General features: G+C 34.1%; 1 protein-coding gene and 1 pseudogene across 1 annotated transcript; both read left to right on the forward strand.

Moving 5' to 3' along the window:
• Positions 1 to 8486: 8486 nt before the first annotated feature.
• Positions 8487 to 9462, forward strand: LOC129953623 (uncharacterized; the record flags this gene model as incomplete). The annotated part of the gene is made up of 1 exon (XM_056066862.1): positions 8487 to 9462. A coding segment is annotated over one exon (600 nt), but the record flags the coding sequence as incomplete, so codon positions are not given.
• A 2641-nt stretch (positions 9463 to 12103) lies between these two features.
• LOC129953622 (growth hormone-inducible transmembrane protein-like) lies at positions 12104 to 13337 on the forward strand (annotated as a pseudogene).
• The last annotated feature ends 5667 nt before the right edge of the window (positions 13338 to 19004 follow it).

Below are 19004 nucleotides of genomic sequence, written 5' to 3' on the forward strand. Positions count from 1 at the left end.
TCCTTTACAGACTCACATTTTTCACGATTTTTCCCGATTGGACACACATTTATAGGACTAAATTTAACGAAAAAAATCAGATATGCATTTTGATTGGAACGCCCATTTTCATAATTGGCCTGAATTACTTTAACACGTCGCTCGATTGCGTATCTTTAAATGGTTCAAATTGAATTAGTCTGAAATTGTGTAATGTCAAATAAAATACAGGAACAAATATGACATTAAGGTGTGGTTCACATTCAACATCGGCCTTTAAAATTTAACCAACCTTTATCTAGTTGCTGAGCTACAAACAGGCTTCTATTAGAGAAGCTAATTGTTGTTCATCAGAATCGGAATCTGGTAAAAAATGTTCCCAGGGTTATCCATTTTGGGATTTTAAAAGCAAACGTAAATAAAACACATATAAAATATTTGTTGTCATGATATTTCTTTTTTATTATAAAGTTTGAATGTTGACATTATGTGTGAAATATTATATCATTTAAATGACGACTCTCAAATTGTTGCAAGCATCGATTCTTTTGTTGTAAATTTTGACCACTTTTTAACACACATTGCGCGGTATCTCAGCCATAACTTGATGAATGTTGGTTTTGAAGTGCTCACGAGTTAAAGGTTTATCTGCATAAAAGCGGTCTTTTGTGTAGCCCTACAAGTGGCAAATAGCGTGATCTTGGTGGCCACGACGAGAAATTACGCGGCCAGGAAATGTTCTTTTGCAATGAAGTCATATTCTATTATAGAATGCCATAGTTGTTGAAGACATATTCGCTCGATTTAGTCTTGTAAAAACCACATATTCTCCAAGTAATATTCTTCAATAGCAGGCAAAAAAAGTTGTTTATCATATCACCATAACGCTCCGAATTGATGGTGACAGCCGGTACATCGTAGTTTTTCGAAGAAGTAAGGCCAATCTCAACTCCGGACTTAAGAGAGTACTAAACAGTGACTTTTTGTGAACGTAATGGCCTCTTTAGTACCAGTGGAATGATGGTTAGTGCATTGGACTGTCATGCCAGAAGTCTTGGGTTCGATCCCTGCCTATGCCATCTTAAGTTTTCTTCACGGGTACTGCCTCTTCCTATGAATTGACAAATTTTAAAAGAGTAATTCTTATCATGAAAAAGTGCTTCCTCGAATTTTCCGTAAAAAAAACTGTAGGTCCCCTCCATCCCTAACAACATTACTAGCACACAGGATTGGTTGCGAGTTGTAAGTCACTAGGCCCTGGTTTTCAACGGACCGTTGCGCCACCCAATTTATTTATTAATGACCTTTCTTGAATTACTTGAGGTCTCTCTGAACTCTAAAAAAAGGCAATTTTGTTTATTAACATACCAACTGAGTGAGAACTGTGCTTCGTCGCTGAAAAAAATTTTGTTCGAAAAATCGCCTACCACCGCCTTTTTTTCAAACACCCATTCGACGTAACTTAGACGACGTTGTCAAGGGTCAGCTGGATTCAATTGTTGTGTAAGCTAAGTTTTGTAAGAAGTGAAGTAAGCAAGTCCCAATTCCTGAGAACGACTAGAAATCGACACATTCGGGTCTTCGACAACACTTTCATTTACAGCAGCAATATTTTAAGTGGTACGGCACTGGCTTTACAATATCTGTAACCAATCCAGTCTCTTTAAATTTCTTCACAATTTTGACAATTGCTTCCTTCCTTTTACAGTACAATAGCTGTGACAGAATCACCATTTTCGTAGTACGTTTTGACAATTTGTATGCTAAGAGCTATAGTCTAGCGATCCATTTTCGTAATTGTCAGTCTTTCAATTGAAAAACAAAATTGGTTTAAAAAAAAAAGTTTGACAGATGTCAAATTTCAGCCCTATACTTTTGAAACTGCAAAATGGACAACCCATTAAAAAAGCGGCTTCTTCTTCCTCTGTCCTAGTTACGTTTTATTCTGGAGGAGTCTTCGTGTGTTTAAAAAATATTGCATTTTTAAAAAATTTGATAATAATGTTTAGTAAAATTTCGAATTAAATTTTGATTCAATAAAAAAAACAGTGTTTAAAAAATTTACTGGATTCATAAAAAGTTGAATTTCAAAAATTCAACTTCAACATTAATCAAATAATAATTATAGTTTAATAATTTTAAAGAAAACTTGATATACCAAAAAAATAAGTATTCTTAAACAAATATTTGTTTTGCAACAATCCGTTCATTAAATTAAAATATGCTTTAAAAAGAAACAAATATTTTTTAAAAAAAAATTTCAAAAATTAAAACCGCAATCATCAATGATGTTGGATTTCAATCAATTATTATTTTTATAAATAATTTTACAAACTTTTTCACACCACTTCTGACCGTTTTTTATTGTTAAACCAAACCAAAACCACACACTCATTAGAAATAAAATTATTATATGGTTAAAGTCAAATTAAAAACTCATTGTTCTGAAAATTTACCAAAAATAAAAAAAGAATGAAAACAACATAAATTCTTCACATTATTTGAAACAATATATAAAATAATAATAATAATCAACAATAACGAGAAACAAGTAGACAACAAAAAAAAAAATAAAAAAAATAAGTTAAAAACACTCGAGAGTTGATTTTTATTTCTTCATTTTGTATAAAATAATAATTCATTCATACTTTGTGGGTTTATTTATTTCCGTGGTCATATCTTCCGGGATTTTATTAAACAATGACAATTATTGGATGCATAAATTGCTTTTGTCTTTAAAACCTTTTATAACGAATCAAGCACGAGTAGGTAGTTTCCCAAACTCATTTTCATCATTCATTATCCTTTTTCATATTAAAATGAACGCCGTTTTTGTCCTCATATTATAACATTATACCACGAGTTAAGTGCCGCACATTTTCAAAGTGAGAGAAGGGAATGAGGTCTTTTAACTCTGCATTTAATTGTTCGTTTTGTTTTATTATTCAGTAAATATGGATTTAATTCTTTTTTTTTTTGTTAACATAATACAATGTTTATTTTTTAAAATTATTATTATGTTTAATTCAAAGAGACAGAGAAAAACATGCGTTTAATTTAAATGTCAAATGTTGGACGTTCAACAGTCAGCAGTGTTGCCAAAGTTTTTTTTGTGTGTCGTTGCTGGTGTTGTTGTCAAGCATTGTCAATTATAGTGAATCATGGATAATGTTATGGCTTTTTACTTTGTTCCATCGAGGGTAAATATTGGTTTTGTATAAACGCTTTTTTCAATTTTGAAATTCTTATGAAAAACCGAATACAGTTATTGACTTGGCGAATTTCTTTGGGAAGCACATTTTTCTGTCAATAATAAACCGTCGAATTGTGTAAAGAAAAAAACTTGCCATTTGAAGTTTTAATTAACAATAAAAATAGAACTGAATGTCAGTTGTCAACTAAATTTGCTTCCAAATCTGTAGCTCAAAATTTAATACCTCCAACTTTAAATTTGTGCATTTCCTCCCGGGGGAATTTATAAGTATCAGACAAACAGACTTAGTAACACCCTTTTTCATAAATATTTTGTAAATTATGGGAAAAGTCAACCCATTTGTTGTTTTTCTTCTTCAGAGCTGACTTAAACTGGAATAATTTCTTTTACTATCCATAAATCTATTCAATAATTTATGTTTGTTTGCTTGTTTGTCCGTCCTTCACGTAGCAATGGAGTAATATAATGACACAATTTTTTGTGTGAAGGTAGTAACAGAACTAAAAAATGTTTTTAGATACTTTTTAACGCCGTAAAATATCTCATTCGTAGCTCATTCGAGCAGATACGCCAGTAACACTTATAATGTTCGATATTCAATATCATCTGTTTGTTAGAACAGTAAATTGTAGCATATCATTAGGTGCTGCCTGCTTTTTGGATCTATGATTGTTTCCTATCATTGGGCGGTTCTTATAATGATATTAGGGTACGGAACTATTCCGAAACACTATTTAAAATAGGGGGTAGGCTTTTTAACAACCAATGGCGAAGGCTGTGTGACACAAAAGGAAGATTTTTGTAATCTAGTACAGAATAATTTTGAACTTAATGCAAATGTTTACCTTGATTAACAAAATAACAGACATGACTGTCAAATTGTGATTTTAGCACTAATAAACATTGTTGTTTTGAAAATAAATTCAAGAATTCATAAATATTGGATGAAGTATCAGGAGACATGAGGAAATATTTGTCAAAAGGCACAGTCATGGACTAAGTTCACAGTACTCGAATTCTAGTATTTCCTTAAAATTTACTATTCCAAGTCAAAAGGCCTTAAGGCTAAGGCCTTAAGGTAGTCGAATTTACTATTTGCTAGTAAAATATCAGCCAATATCCAATAGGACAATTTTTGATTATCAATTTTTAGATCTGCATTTTTTTACAACTTGGTAGTCAATATGCTAACTGCTGTAGTCAAAATGACAACTTTGGTTGAAAGAAATTAAAACTACGGTTGTCATATTGACTAATGTGGTAGTCAATATGAAAACTGTCAATAGGAAAGCTGCGGTGGTCAATATGAAAACAGCGTGAATAAAACAACAGCGGTAGGTAGAAATGGCGATCTCAAGGCAACCTAGCCTGAGATCCAATTAGCGCTGTAGTGCGCCGTTTTGATACCAAAAACTCGTTTGACCTTTGATTGAAAGGGATAGATTTATAGTGAAGCTTCATAGCGATTATGTTAGATCCATTTTGTCGCATTGAGAAAAAAGATTAGGTCTCTAATTTTTGTCTCAGATAGCTCATCGAGTTCTTGAAAGAATGCTTTTCCAAAACATTTCATTCTGGTGTTTGCCAAAGCAGGACATTTGCAGAGGAAATGGATTATGGTTTCACTTTCTCTTTGGTCGCTACAACTACGGCAAAAGGTGTTGTAAGAGATACCTAACTTCTCTGCATGAACTCCTATAGGCCAATGTCCGGTACAAACCGCAACAATCCTGGCTATGTCTTGCCTTGGCCTGCATAGAAGATCGTTTGTACGGGTTTTGTTATAGGTGGGCCATATCGTCCTAGATATAATGCAGTTGGGTAAATTGCTCCACCTTCGGTTTGATTCAGTTTGGTAGATAGACAAGATTTTACCCTTTATAGCACCAAGAGAAATGTTAACCATTTCCGCAAGTGAGCTATGAAGGCCGATCCTTGCCTGGCTAGCTCGTTAGCCCGTTCATTTTCCACGATACCACTATGGCCCGGAACCCAGATCAGGGTGATACCGAGCTTAATATTCAGGTTCGCAAGCTCATCGTGACATTGTTGGACCAATTTAGATGAGGATATGGCCGAGTTAATGGCTTTGACAGCTGCCTGACTGTCTGTAAAGATAGCCGCATTTCGGTTTTGGTTTGGGTTTTGTTTAAGTATCTTACATGCCTCCCTTATTGCCAGCAGTCCAGCCTGAAAAACGCTAGCAAAGTCAGGAAGCCTAAAGGATTTGGTTACATTTAGGGACTCAGAAAAGATCCCAGAACCAACTCCGCACTCCATCTTTGAGTCGTTAGTAAAGATGGTTGTGGCGAAACCTATCGACAGGATGTCATCCTCAAAAACTTCTCTGGATGGGAAAATAACCATAAAACCCTTACTAAGGCTCAAAGTAGGAGTGCAGTAGTCAGTGTCTAGCGAGATAGGTAATATCTGAGGGAATCAATTTCGTAGTGTTGCTGTCACCATAACGTTTTGACAACCAGCTATTTGATTCCTCCAGCCTAATAGCGCTGCAAGAAACTATGTATTTAATGAAAAGGTCGATTGGTAGAAGATCCAAAATAACGTTTAAGGCGTCCGTTGGGCATGGCCGTGTGGTGCCCACGCAAGCTGTCCTCTGAACCATCTTTAGCTTATTAATGTTATAGGCTTTGCTAAGAGCAGGCCACCACACAATCGAACCATATCTTAACATAGGGCGTACTACTGCTGTGTACGTCCATAAAATCATCTTCGACTGAAGTCCCCATTACTTGCCGAAAGTTTTGCTGCAGGCGTAGAAGGCAACACAGGCCTTCTTAACCCGTACTTCAATATTTAGTTTCAAGTTTAGTTTAGGGTCGAGTATAGCTCCCAAATTGGAAGACAATGATAGGATTTGACAATTGAGTCAAGGTAGTGTGAAGGGCGGTACTTTAGTTTTGGTGGTAAAAAGCAACAGTTCAGTTTTACTTTGGTTAACTCCTAGTCCACAACTAGTGGCCCATTTGCTAACTTCCTTCAAAGCTGACTCCGTGATTTCACTAATCACAGAGGTGTACTTTCCTGACACCAATAGTACCAAATCATCCGCGTAGGCTACCGCCTTCACTCCACATCTCTCTAATTTAACGAGAATTGTATCCATGACCAGAAGCCATAGAAGAGGCGAAAGAACACCACCCTGGGGTGTTCCCCTACTCACGTGTTTTGTTGCGATTGTATTGCCTTTTTTGATTGTCAATATGACCACGGTAGTCAATAAGAAAACCGTTATCTAATTTGACTACCCGATAATCAATATAAAAATTCTCGATATTCTATTTTGGTACTCAATATGCTTATATTGTCATATTGACAAACTAAAATTGTCAATCGTTCTATTGACTATCCAGTAGTCAATTTCTAAAGATTATGTTGTCATATTGACTTTTTTGGTAGTCAATTCGATTACTTCATCAAATTTAAAGTTGACTACCAACGATTGTTAAAATGACAACGTTTTTTTTTCGTGTAGAAAAGCTGCTATAGAAATGTCTTTCAAACCGTCGTTAGAGCCTTCCATAAACCAGAGCTTTTTATTTGAAAATTTGGTCACAATTCATTCCGATATTGAGCTTGAAATGCTTAATATCTCTCTTGTAATTTTTCCGTCGAAATAAGCCCAAAACTTTTATCGTAAACAAAATATTCTACCTTTTATTAAATATAAACTAAAACAAACTAAGGATTCAAATAAATGCCTTGTAGCTTACAATATTATAGAATTCAGAAGTATCTGGTAATTTGGTACATTAAAATACCTCAGTCTTAGAATTAAATGAATGTTTATATGTTAAATGATGACATATTTTAAGGCGTGTTACGAAAAATTCATAAACATACCTCATGAACTACAAATATATTAAGTAATTCCTGATCCATAACTAATCACCATGTCCAATACCTCGGATTATTAGTATATACCTCGTAAGCTTATATGTTATTGAAATACCTCTTTGCATTTCGTAAATTAATTATAAAAATCATGAACAATAACTCTTTTTTAATTTTCTACTTATTTCCTTCAATAAAAAAGGTTTATCTCCTATTTAAATTTATATCTCTTTTCTTTTCCAAAATATCTCGTAGGTTAAAATATCTACCCGACAGTAAATAAAAACTGAAGTTATCTTCCATTTCGGAGAGAAGTAAATATTTATGAGAATTTTAAAAGATGTTTTTTGAATGACAAGTTGCCTAAGCTTTAAGGCCATAATAAAGTTAGACAAATTTGTCATGTAAAATCTCGTAATTACAACCTTCGCTTACATATTGTAGACATAGATCCTTTCTTCCTTTAAAGTAAAAATGTTTCACTTGTCAATAAGAAACTCTAAACTGAATAACCCTTTATATCTCTTAGCATCACCCTAGCTACTAAAACAAAAACATAAATTAAAACCCTTAAAGTAGATCCTTGCGACCAATATTTTGCTTTAGCTTTGCCAATCGGTAAGTCGGATAATGAGGATTGATAGTTAAAATGTTAAATTTGCTTATATAGTATCGTACGTATGTTTATTATCGCTTACTTCGAAAAAAAGACGTACAAAAATGTGAAGCTATGTATACACATTAAAAATAGTGGAAAAAAAATAAAATATCATTTAACAATATTTTATAAAAATTCAAACAATAAATTATTATGGATTGAGAGCAATTGATGGGAAAAGGAAGCCCACTGACGCTGTTGGTAATGTAGTACATCCCGTTTTCAATTGTGTAAACATTGTGTTCATTCATGTGTTTTACGCAAAATGCATTTGGTTTTGCTTCAATGGCGACGAGAAACGACCGGACGACCGACAGTAGGACTTTTTTGAGCTCATGTTGTTGTATCATACATAATATGAGAATGGCAGCTTAAATGAACTTTAAATTTATCTTTATTATTAATATAGTAGATTCCTATATTGTTTTATTTATGAACATATATGAAAAATCTTTATATATTCAAAATAAACCTTACAACCAATTGACTCTTTAAATATGGAAACACCATCACGAAGCAATACAAAAAGCCAGGCCTTTTAAATTGTGATTATTATTTTAAATTATAATCAATTATTTTGGTTGTTTTTGTTGAACAATTTAAAAGTTCTTCACGGTTAATTGAATTCATACTTTTGTATAAATAGAAAAGCTTTAAACCCATTTAAAAGTTCACTTCACTTCACTTAACTTTCTGTTTGAAAACTAAATGTATATAAATACAAAACCCTTAAAGTGATTTAAACTGACTTGTCGTTCTTCTTCTTTATATCATTTATAGATGATTGCGTGTACATTGGCAGTAGCTGTGGCTAGGCCAGAGCCACCCAGTGGACGTTATGGACCTCCAGCGGCACCACAACAAAAGTACGGACCACCACCGGCCCCTCAAAAGGACTACGGTCCACCACCATCGGCACCGGCCCAACAATATGGCCCACCTAAACCACAACCGCTTCCTCTTTACGGACCACCAGCTCCATTCTATGGACCACCAGCAGCTGAAAATATAATCACCAAGAACGTTTATGTTCACGTACCACCAGAGGAACCCGAGGAGTATCCAGCTAGTGCGCCAATTCAAATTTCACAACCCAAGAAGCACTACAAAATCATTTTCATCAAAGCACCAAATCCTCCCTCACCAGCCGCACAAGTTCTTCCTCCACCACCGCAGGACGAACACAAAACTTTGGTTTACGTTCTTGTCAAGAAACCCGAACCTCCAGCACCGCTCATCCTGCCAACACCAGCACCAACCGAACCAAGCAAGCCAGAGGTTTACTTTATCAAGTACAAGAATGCCGCAAAACCAGCCCTCGAATATGGTCCACCGCCATCGAAGCCAGCAGAAGAATATGGTCCACCAGAAAAGTTCTAAAATATACACCCTCCCCATCATAGTTTTTCCCGCATCTCACATCTCATACCTAAAAGGACATACAAAACGCATGCAAACATCGAAAAAAATTAAAGTTATACAAAAATATGATCCTTAAAATTAAGCGACACCGAAAACAAAAATTAAACAAAATGCCATTTGCTGTTAAAAACTATAATTTTTAAATTTGTTGTTAATGTTAATTTTATATATATTTAAAATTTGTTATTTGTTATTTCCTTTTTGTTTTGTTTATTGTTAAATGTTGAATAGTTTTCCAGTTGAGTGTGGACCCTGTATTTTTCAGCGAGTCCTTGCGATAGTGGTTATTTTTTTTTTTGCAGTGTAAATAAAAGAAACGAACGAAATTTTAAAAAAGAAAATGTGTTTTAACTTTCAATTATATACCTAATTTTCCTTTTTCATCTTTTTCATTTTCTTTTGTGAGCAAAAGGAACAAATGGACGCCTTGAAACAAGAAAAATTATTTCAATTTATAAAAACTTAAAGTTTTTGAGTTTTTGTGGGAAAAGTAACTTTTAGTTGTGTTTGTGAGGATTTTTTTTTAGTTTTTCATTCGTGCTTTAGTCGATGACTTGACGATGTATTAAGTTCATAGAAAAGCAAAGGAGGAAAAATGAAAATTGACGGGAATAGATTGTTTTGTAAATGAATATAAAATAAGCGTCTGAGATTTTTGTTGGAATCTAAGAAGAAGCGAATGACTTCATTCTTTAAGGATATTTATTTTGATGTATAAAAGTTTCAATGACTTTCAGTGATGAGAAAAAAGGAGTATAGGGTAGATTTTTTGAGAGTATGAGCTGAATTGAATGATTACTGTTGTACTGAACTTAGTTTCGATTTCGACAATTTACATGAGACGATAAAAAGTCTATAAAAGTTGTTTTTATCATATACATGGAGTTTGTACAATAATTTACAATGAATGGCGTCAACTTCAGGGATTAATGTTGTGAAGCAAAACTTATAGACAGAATTTTTGTATATCTCATGGATACTGGTGGTAAAATTAAGGCCAAAATCGATGAATATATAAAAGCGAGAGTATTGATTATATGAAGAAACCTATTAATTCGATATCTTTAGATGAAATCAACAGTTCGTCATTATAACTTTGTTCAAAGAGTGAGACGTTTGATTTGGAACTTTAATTAGTTAGGGCTCCAATCTCCCTTTAAGTAGGAATAAATGGGCCTTAACCAATGGATAAGAACCACCACAGATTTTCTTACGAATAGCAGGATTTGCCAATCAATAAATACAATAGTTAAGCAAATAAATAGTTTACCATAATATAACTATACATATTCAGTCCTATTTAAAAACACTGTATAGAGCCTACAAAGTTATGTAATCTCTATAACGCTTCGTAACGCAGAAATGCAGGGTTGCACAGCAAAGTCCCATAATAAGCTAATCTCATTTTGAGGTTGAACAGAGCATACATAAGGACATTATTGTTACTTTTATTTCGTAAATGTCATTTTGATTTAGAAATTAAAAACAAAACAATAATGCCTTTGCAGGTAAGCTCGCTTACAAATGATTTTAATAATTTAAAACGTGTTTTACTAACTCCGAGAGGGCGGAAAGTTTATAAAAAAAGGTTTGACCCAATTTAAAAATGATGTATACATTTTCGAAAGAGAATATCATAAAAATAATATGAACTGTTCGTTCGGACCTCAGCAGCGACAATAGATGAGGCCACATCCCTATAGATATCCAAGTAATGGCTGCAATAAGATATTGGCGACGGAACGAGGAAAGTTTGAATTAAATGTTTAATTCGAAATTCGTACCTTTTATGATGGTGGGTACCCTTGTACTAATATCCTCTTTACCAACGTTTTGAATCCTCGAACGGATGCTGAAATAAAATACAATATATCTCATATAGCTAATCATAACGCGCTGGAAAGATGCTTTAGCGTCTGGAAGTAAAGATTCCGCATTTTGTTATCACGTATGAGGTGCTCCTTAGAAAATGCCAAAACAACTATTATAGCCTTAGCAGTTCTTCATAACTTGGTAATTGATTTCCACGATGTTCTTTCACCCCGAGACAAATTTTAAAATTGTATTTATTAAAACAAACATTTTATTAGATAGACAGATAAATTGAATAGATTGCTCCATTTTGTTACTTTTTTTGACATTAGCATTGTATAACTAAAATGTTTAGCTAAATTTGTTATAAATGGGAATTTTTGCAAAGTAACATAGAGCCTTCATAAATCCTTATGCACTGTAAAACTGTTCATCTGTTTAGCAAATTCTATTAAAAAACACTGATTTTCTATGATTTGTGTAAAGTATGTGAATAAGATATAAGATATACTTTTATTGCCTAATCAATAATCATTAAATTAAATCAAACATACAAATTGGACAAATCTGGGAAAAATTACATACTACTTCAGAAATGTTGGCTTAACACTTATTTTTAATTTGTATATCTCGAGAATATTGATGAAGTTTGTTTTTTTCGTGTAATATATACAAGTTTTCATGAACTTCTTCATTTCTAATTTGAAAACAAAAAACGAGGCTGGGATGCGACCCACACTGATAACTTCCCATCCCGTCTGTCGATTTGTCTTGCTTAAAAGTTTGTCTATATGTACTCGTATTAATTTTTACCAAATTTGCGTACTATTTTTTGTTGATTTTATTTTTTATGAAAAAATGACTGTTTTTATATAAAAATTACTGAATATCGAAAACAATATTTTCTGTGAAATAAAAACAATGGCGCAAAATTTTAAACAACCTATTATTAAGGCCTTAGCACGATACTAGTTAACAATTTACTATATACATAGTAATCTACTAACTTTTCACTAATTTTAAACAATTTTTATTGTTTTGCTAACTAGTATCATGGTAAAACCATTTTATTAAAAAAAAAAACATGAACACATCTAAATAATGACAGATTGTGGAGCAAACAAAACAAACATACCTTAATATTTTTGCAAATGTCAAAAAGACAACATTGAATTTGTATTTTCTTTTTTCATTTTGTTTTCATAGCTCGCCGTGGTTTATTTATTTATTTATATTTTTTCGTTTTTCGGAATTAACTTGCAATTTATAAAAGATTGAAATAAAATAACAAGATGTTGCGATTGGCATTAACTGTGCCTTTGAGGCTTACACAACAAATTAAATCCGAACTTCAAAACAATGCTGGCTTTGTGAAGAAACAATTTGTCCGTGAATTCTCTCGGGATTCACGTCCCGGAGTCACTAGAAGTCGTCTACAGCAAGGACAAACATTGAAAGAGAAGTTGATGGGACCTCCGGGAGCAAATGGTAAGAAACTTAACATCACAACATAACAATTCGATGGGGAATATAGACATTTTTTTCTCGTTTAAAGCTTATTCTATTGGTAAAGGTGCTGCAGCTGTAGGCATGGGTGCACTCTGCTATTATGGTGTCGGTCTAGGAAGTCCCACTAACATCCAACACAATTCAATGTACATTCAGTCACGAATCATCCCTAAAAATACCAATTTCCTAACTTGAATGTTGGTTAGAGACAAAATTCACACTACCTACGGATACTTCGGAGCCTCTGTGGCATTGACAGCTGCAAGTGCTGTTGCAGTGTTCAGAACACCAAGACTCTTGAACTTGGTAACCCGCAATGGATGGATAGTAAGATTTTCTTTGACTTTAAATGTGAGTTAATTTTTGTTAACATTTTGTTTTCAATTCAAGTCGATGCTTGGAACCGTTGCTGTCATGATTAGTTCTGGTGTGGCAACAAAGGCAATCCCACACTCACCCGGTCTAGGTACAAAACAACTTGCCTGGACAGCACATTGTGCCATTATTGGTGGTGTAGTGGCTCCACTTTGCTTTTTGCGTAGACCAATTCTGACAGGGGTTCCCTCCATACCGCTGGTATTGTTGGTGGACTCTCCACTGTGCCAGTTTGTGCTCCAAGTGATAAGTTCCTGTATATGGGTGGTCCCTTGGCAATCGGACTTGGGTTCGTTTTTGCCTCGTCGTTGGCTTCAATGTGACTCCCACCCACCACCATGCTAGGAGCTGGTTTGGCTTCGATGTCTCTCTACGGAGGACATGCTAAGCAGGTCTTACTGCTTGGAAAATTTCGTTCCTTTGCTATATTGTGAAGCACAGCCACAGCCACAGCAACAACAACATTTTTTGCCGTTTCCAGATCCACTAGTAGCCGATCTAGCCAAGTCCTGAATTTGGACTTAAGCTGCCCATTTAGGCATTCTATACGGCTTCTTGTGGAAGTATGAGAATTGTTATATTTTTCTTCTTTTCTGGAGCTCGGGTTTCTTAAAGGGGTTAGCAAAATGTTGGAACATGGATATCCAGCATCGCCTAACAAGATACCCTGATGGATGCTAATACTTTCTTCAAGCTTACTTTTAAGGCGACAATTGTTCCAAATGTTGGAGTCATGAAGAGACCCACGAGATCTTGCAACGATATCTATAATTCTGCATTTATGATCCGTTACAATTTGGACATTTAATGAATAATAACCTTTAAGAAATTAATAGTGTTTTGTACATGGACCAAATGATTGTTTGACTAGAAAAATTTGTATGACATAGATTTAATACGATACTAAAAAGATAAAGTAGCCATTTGGTGATTTTAACTTTAGTAAAATGTTAAGAAGATAGTAGGGGAGAGTGGGTACGAAAGTAACAATTTGTACATTTTGTACAATAACTTTTAAACCAAAAGACATAACAAAATAAGACAACATATATATTAATAAGTCGACATTTGGCTACCATAAAATAATAATTTGCCATCCAACTTTATCTTTTCCCCGAGTGAATGCTGGAAAAAAGAGATGAAAGTCAAATGTTACAACCGTCCTTTATGTCGTACCGATTGTAACAAGATGAGAGGACGGTTGTAACACCACATAAATTCAATGAAATAAAAGAGAAACTCGGTTTAACTTCAGATTTATTTATGGTATATCAGTCTTGAGATACGTAACACTAAGTTCAATCACAGATTTATTAATCGTAGTAGGCAAAAAAAAAAATCAAAAAATAAACAAACAAACAAACAAAAAAAATTAAGAAACACAAATAAGATTTTCCTTTAAAAAAAACATAAACAATCTTCGATTTTCAAAATAAAATAAAAAAAAAAATAATTAAGACGTTCAACATATGTAAATTACTATTCTGTATCTGACTCGCAGTTTCGGCATTGGAAAAAGAGCCGTTTTGATTTATCTCCCACACACCTAGTGTGAACCCACATTTTGCAGGAAGTACATTGGACCCACTGTTCTTTGGGAATGGATTCAGAAAATTTTCCAAGACAATAAAAACAGATGGAATCTTCTTCTTCACTAGAACTTATTGCATCAAATGAATTCTTACGATTTGATGTTCGAATTATTTTCGGCTTCTTAATCTGATTTGGCTTGGGTTTGTTGCTTAGTTTTTTCTTAGCTTCTTCTTCTAACGCATTTTTTTCAGGGGTGTCTGTCAGGATAGTTGTCCGTCCCCTTTTTCTTCCACCTCGTGCAGGAACTGCTGCAAGTTTCGATTTTGGATACGGAACAACGATTTCGGGAAAAAAAATGTTTCCCGATGCAGTCTGAGTTATAATATCAGGACATGATAAATTCAAATTGGCTTCTGGAATAATAGCAGCTTGAGAAGATGTTGAAGGCAATGACTGGTTTGCGACGTCATACGGATTTGGTCTATCAGTAACATCGCAAGGGGAAAACTCATCATCCCCGAAAATATCCGGATTATATGGCCAAATTCCGGATACCCTGAAGCCTGACACGATGTTTGTGGGTGTTGCTGCCTTTTCCAGTGCTGTCTTTGCCAGCTCGGGTATATCGTATATTTTAATTCGATTGCCTGAAAATATGATACAGCTTTATAAGCCAGAATCATAAAGCTAATGCTTTTACTTTTCAATGTTACCTGCATTAGATCTCATCCAATTTCCACAAGCCTGATTGTAATATGTTTTCATTGGTCCAAAAACAGATCGGTCTAATGGTTGGAGTTTATGAGAGCAGTGAGGTGGAAATGTCAACAGCACAATGCCATTTTCCTTGCAGCAGTTAACAACTGGAAGAGAAAGATGTGACTGATGATTGTCAAGAAGGACCAATTTTCGATTGCTTTTGGAGGCATTGGTATGTTTGACGAGGTGTTGTATGAAGTTTATGAACTCCGACTGCATCCATCCTGATTTGTTAGCTGCTCCAATGCTGCCGATGGGTCCGCCTTTAAGGAATACCGGATTGTATTTTTTAAGGGGAAATATAAAAAGAGGAGGAACAGCATTGCCTATAGCATTAACAGCAAGGCACATTGTTACTAGCGTTCCTCGCTCGGCGGATGCAATGGCTCCGACTTGCTTCTTGCCTTTTTTTGCAATAACATTTGATGCTTTATGGACAGTTGTAAGTCCGGTTTCATCGATATTAAATATATCGTGTGGCTGAAATTTGAAGCGATCCATTACATCTAGCAAGTTATTGAAAAACTTAGCCACATTAGGCTTGTTGAAGTTCATTGATCGTGCTAAGCTGGTTGGTTCAGGTTTTCGAATGGCAAGAGTTTTATTCCGTTTAAGAAAAGATTTGAGCCATTCTTCACCTGCCATTTGGTTTAAATTCCAGTTAGCTGGCATTTGTAGCTTATAATAGCTTGCCACCTGGTATGCCAATTTTCGAACACACTTGGTCGTAAGTCCATAGTATAAATCGGCACAATGATTTATGTATGCTTCCAATTTTCCCTTCAATAGAAAAAAACATGAAAACAATTCGATGTTTTTTTTATTTTATAAATACATACTTCGTAATGATCTGTAAAAACTCTATTGTGGGGCCTGTATCCTATAACTGGGTAAATAGCGTTTTCAGGGGAGTCTCGAGGAAATTGAGTTTTTCGAACAAAACGACTTAAAGTAACGTGGCAGATATTATAAGCCTTTGCAACACTTCGAATTGATTTGCAATTTTTTAGGACTTCTTCTGCTGCTTCTATCATAATATTTTTGGAAATCATGCCTCGAGAGGTTTTTCTTGTTCTTTGTCGTGGCATTTTATACTACCGAAATGGAAATCGTGATAATTTATTAATTGAAAGTTCCTACAATTTTCATTGAAGATCAAAACAAGAACTGTCCCATTGGTATTTTTTGGGTGGACGTTTGTAACATGTTACAAATGTCCACTCAAAAAATGTTACAACCGTCCACATCTAGTTTTTTTACATTGAATATGAAATAAAAAAAAAACTAATGGGTCGATCACAAAAACTTTAACAGCATTGAATAAAGAAAAAAATTACCTCTAATAACACAGCTACCACTTTATAAAAAATATGTTATTCAAAAAAATACAACGAAAAATAACGCACACAAAAAATTTACGCCAGGACCCAAATTTCACATTTTAAACTTTATCTGGCACAATTCAGTACTTTGACGTTTGGATTTTTGGGGGTGCATTCAGGACCGAATTGTCAAGATTTCTACATTTAAAAATGAACGTATACAGTCTCAGGGTGTTTTTAAAGTTTAGTGTTACAACCGCCCCGTGTTACTTTCGTACCCACTCTCCCCTACGATACTAAACTCGTTTAAAATTATCAAAATCCTTTTTTTAACCTAGTATCATACTAAAAATGATTTAACATCGTACTAAATCGTCTAAAATTTTGCGCCAATATTTTTTATAAGGTAAAATTATTTTGAAGTATTCAATTTTCACCAACTTTAAGTAAAGTTTTTTTTTAAGATTTTTATTTTTTATAAAAAAAACTGTCTATTCGATTTTTCTCAAAATTTTATCCGATCTCAAAAACATTATTCTTCGTTTCGCAAAATTGTTTTGGAGATGAAATCATATTTTAGTCGTTTTATAAAAAAAAACGTTAGTTAGATTTTTTTAAAAAAAAAAGATTTTTCTTTGATATCACGTTACAATATATTATATAAAATTTAATTCAAGTCTCTAGCGTTTTTAAGATATTTAGGGTTAACCAAAATGTTCACCTTTTTTCAAACTGCTATGGTAAAAAAACCACCCACGCAATCTGCTTGAGAGCCCTTTCTTTCTGGTTAACCCTAAATATATCATAAACCAAAAACACTAGAGATTTGAATAAAATTTTATACAATATATTGTAACGTAATACCAAACGGAAATTTTTTGGAAAAAAATACATACATTAAAAGTTTTTTTTTATAAATCAAAAAAATTAAAAAAAAAATTGTCACCTCGAAAATTTTATAACGGTTTGAACATCTGGCTGAACTTTGAGAAAAATCAAATTAACAGTTGTTTTTATAAAGAACAAAAACCTTAATAAAACATTACTTAAAGTTTGAAAAAAATTGATATTCGACTCAAATATATTTTCAAAAATTTGAGTTTATGGATTCCAAATAATTTTTACTTAAATTTGCTTCTTTTTGACTATATTCTAAACACAAACCTACTCATAAGTAACGTTGGTAAAGAACCAACCTTTATTACTAAAAAGTTTTTGATATAACTCTTGTCTCCGACTTCATTAATAATAATATTTTGAACTGGAAGGTATCTAAAGATCACTCCTTTTCTGATCATAGATACATCCAATTTAACTTTATAAATGAACCACCTTGCCAACCGATCTTTGGAAATCCAAAAATAACAAATTGGCCAAAATACAAGATTACGTTAAATAGTTTAGTAAAACCTGAACTCTTTAATACCTCCTCTAACACTAAAGATCTTGACGACAAAGGCAATAATCCAACATTAGCACTAAACATAGCTCTAGATACTGTATGTCCTCTTATACAAGTAAGAGGTAAAAAGAAACCACACTGGTGGAAGTAAGGGCTAGATCCACTTCGAAAAGAATGCAGAAAACTCTTAAACAAACGATCGTCCTGGAGAAACTTCTGTAGCAACGTGGAAGATTGCTCTGAAGCATCCAGGTTGCGCAAAATCCTCTCCAAAAATCCAATCATGCCAAGCTGCTTAAAAAACGCCTCTGGCCTCTGGACCAATTCAAGCGAAGAATCGCTCAACTTGCTACTAGACGTTCACTTTTCTGGTAGCTCTATATCCCCCACAAGGTCTAGTCACTCAAATGGGCTATTAACAGCTTTAAGCCATATAAATCTGCAGGTCCGGATGGTATAATTCCAGCTGAACTGCAAGAAGATGCAAATTTTCTAATACCCATCATAGAACACATCTTCAAGGGATGCTTTAAATTGGCATACATCCCGATGTCTTGGAGACAAGTCAAAATCGTTTTTAATTCAAAAGCTGGAAAATCCAGCCACGTTAAGCCTAAGGACCTAAGACCTATCAGCTTATCATCATTTCTTCTCAAAACTTTTGAACATTTGATCGATATCCACTTAAGGCATTGATAAGTCCCTCCTTTCAAAGGTTCAATACGCCTACAACAAATGGAAATCAGTTGAAACGGCTCTAATACGTACAATTGAATATTCCCTCCATCATAAAAAGTACACCTTAGTTGCCTTCTTAGATATAGAAGGTACATTTAACAATGTCGACACATCTGCAATTGCACGTGTATTGACATCTCTGAAAGTAGATAAGTCGATCAGCGGATTATCAATGCAAAACTGGGCGATTTTACTGCACAAAGGGGTGTCAGCAGAGGTACGCCACTAGGTGGTGTCCTATCCCCTCTCCCTTGGAACTTAGTAATAAATGAATTACTAATTACTCAGAAAAAAAGGGATACAGAGTGTTTGCTTATGCGGACGATGTTGCTATTGCAGTAACGGGTAAAGAACACAATATACTAAAAACTTAAATAAGCTCACCAGATGGGCAAATCGGTGTGGACTAGGCGTTAACCCACAAAA

This window comes from Eupeodes corollae, unplaced genomic scaffold (assembly GCF_945859685.1).
Source record: "Eupeodes corollae unplaced genomic scaffold, idEupCoro1.1 scaffold_1058, whole genome shotgun sequence".
Taxonomy (NCBI): Eukaryota; Metazoa; Arthropoda; class Insecta; order Diptera; family Syrphidae; genus Eupeodes; species Eupeodes corollae.